Raw genomic sequence first — 2,114 nt, forward strand, 5'->3', positions numbered from 1 at the left:
AAATGTATTTAACGCTTAAATTTGACTAAATTAAAAATTTTTAGAGTTGAGTGACCAAAATAGAGATATACTAATAGTCGAGTGACTAACAATGTAGTTTACCCAAAATAATATCCTCACATGAATGGGACGCAAATGATAGTTTGTGGTTATTGGTGTGGAAATTCAAAGGGCCCCAAAGGGTTAGGCAATTTTTATCATTAGTGACTAAAGAAAGAGTATTTACCAATGGAAATTAATAGTTGTCTTAAGAGGAACATTGGATACAAAGAGCTACCCGGTGTATACCGGAATACAAGAGTTGATCCGTTATGCGATTGCCATGATGCGACAGTCATTTGGTCGAAGCTTGTACCACCTCAACTTCAACAAAAGGTTCTTCTCTATTGCCTTTATTCCTTAACTAATTAGCAACATAAAAAATGTATGCTAAACATTCTAACTGATGGTGTAAAATGCGGTAATTTGTTTGGGATGTCATGTTGGAATATGCGGAAAACAAAATTGGTTTGTCTTTAGTTAGGTAGATTACTCTTTGGAGAGTGTCATTTCTCAAGGCTTGAGTTCGACTAGGCATTTGGTCTACTACAGAAGAGTTTGGGGTTCATGGCTTCCTCGTTTTATATCAGAAGTGGCTTGAATAAAGATTAATACAGATGAAGCCCTAAACACTACCACCATAAAGGCATTAGTTGGCGATGTTAAGAGATGCACAAGGAGCATTGGCATTAGTATGGTTGTACAAGTAGAACTATGGGCAATACTCATTCTACGAAAAGCATTAGTATGCTTCCACCATGGCTATTGAATGGGGTTTGTGTTATGGTATCTTTTAAGTTTTTGGATGTCTATCTTTATAACCTCTATAAAATTTTAATTTGGCATAGGAAAAAAAAGTCTTGAGAACAAGGATTCATGCAAGTATGTTTTTTTTTTTTATTTGTTAGTTGCCATATATTTTTATTTTTTTAAAGAAAATACTTTTTTTAGTATTTTCCATTTTCTAAACTTTAATCTCTAAAACCAAACATATTGTGATAGGATACATACTTCTCCATTATATAAATATAAATTTAAAAAGACATAAAACTCACATTTATAGCATTTACTTATTATTAGTATGTAGAAGCTTACATATGAGATTGTTACATAAGCTAGAAGCTTAAATTCCATTGTCCAAATCTCTTAGTTTTTCATACGTAGAGGTTTTCTTAAAACTATTTTAAGCATATTTAAGGATTTTTATTAATGCCATGAATACATCATGATTTTTATTGCTGTGAACTTTAGATAACGCGAAACCTTATTAGGGTATAGATCAAGTGACACTCATGAAGTGATTTTCATCTTTAGTTAGTTATAGCACTTCGTGGTGGCCTTCTTGGTGGTGGAGGTGGTCGTTTCCTTGGTGGCGGAGGTGGAGGTGGTTGTCTCCTTGGTGGGGGAGGTGGAGGTGGTCGTCTCCTTGGTGGCGGAGGTGGAGGTGGTCGTCTCCTTGGTGACGGAGGTGGAGGTGGTGATGATGGAGGTGGAGGTGGTGGTCCTCGTGGTGATGGAGGTGGAGGTGGTGGTCCCCTAGGTGATGGAGGTGGAGGTCTTCTTATCAAATTACATAATTTGATTCTAGCATCAGGGTTATCAACACATTGTCCATTTAAACAAACAAGTTGACCCCTGCATTCCTCCCGTCTTTGACATGGCTCAAAGCAACCAAGGAGAGCATTAGTAGGTAATGAAGAAAATATGATTGATAACAAAGCAACAAGAATACTAAACACCAATGCTTTTGCCATGGTGAAAACATAAGCTTATACCATCTAGATTGTTAATGGCATGCATCACACAAAAACTTATGCTGCTATTTATAGGCAACATCTCTCCATTAACTTTAATTTACTTACCATTCAACTTCTTTTTCCTTTAAAATATATTACCTATTTTTATGTATATAATTTATCATTAAAGTATAAATTTGATGTATTGTGAAAATAATTTCTTTTAATAAAACTAAAATGACATGATTAATAATACAATTCATAAAATATTAATAATAAAAAATCATGTCAAGAGTCAAATTTTCTTAATAAAATTTTATTCAAATACCCTTAATTTCA

The 2,114-nt window shown here is 34.2% G+C and overlaps 1 protein-coding gene across 1 annotated transcript; it reads right to left on the reverse strand.

The window, feature by feature from the left end:
* Positions 1–1,349: 1,349 nt before the first annotated feature.
* LOC128286859 (chitin-binding lectin 1-like) lies at positions 1,350–1,793 on the reverse strand. The gene has a single exon (XM_053024631.1). It carries the CDS (start codon positions 1,791–1,793, stop codon positions 1,350–1,352), a length of 444 nt encoding a protein of 147 aa, XP_052880591.1.
* Positions 1,794–2,114: the final 321 nt, after the last annotated feature.

The sequence above is a fragment of the Gossypium arboreum genome, chromosome 13 (genome assembly GCF_025698485.1).
Source record: "Gossypium arboreum isolate Shixiya-1 chromosome 13, ASM2569848v2, whole genome shotgun sequence".
Classification (NCBI taxonomy): domain Eukaryota; kingdom Viridiplantae; phylum Streptophyta; class Magnoliopsida; order Malvales; family Malvaceae; genus Gossypium; species Gossypium arboreum.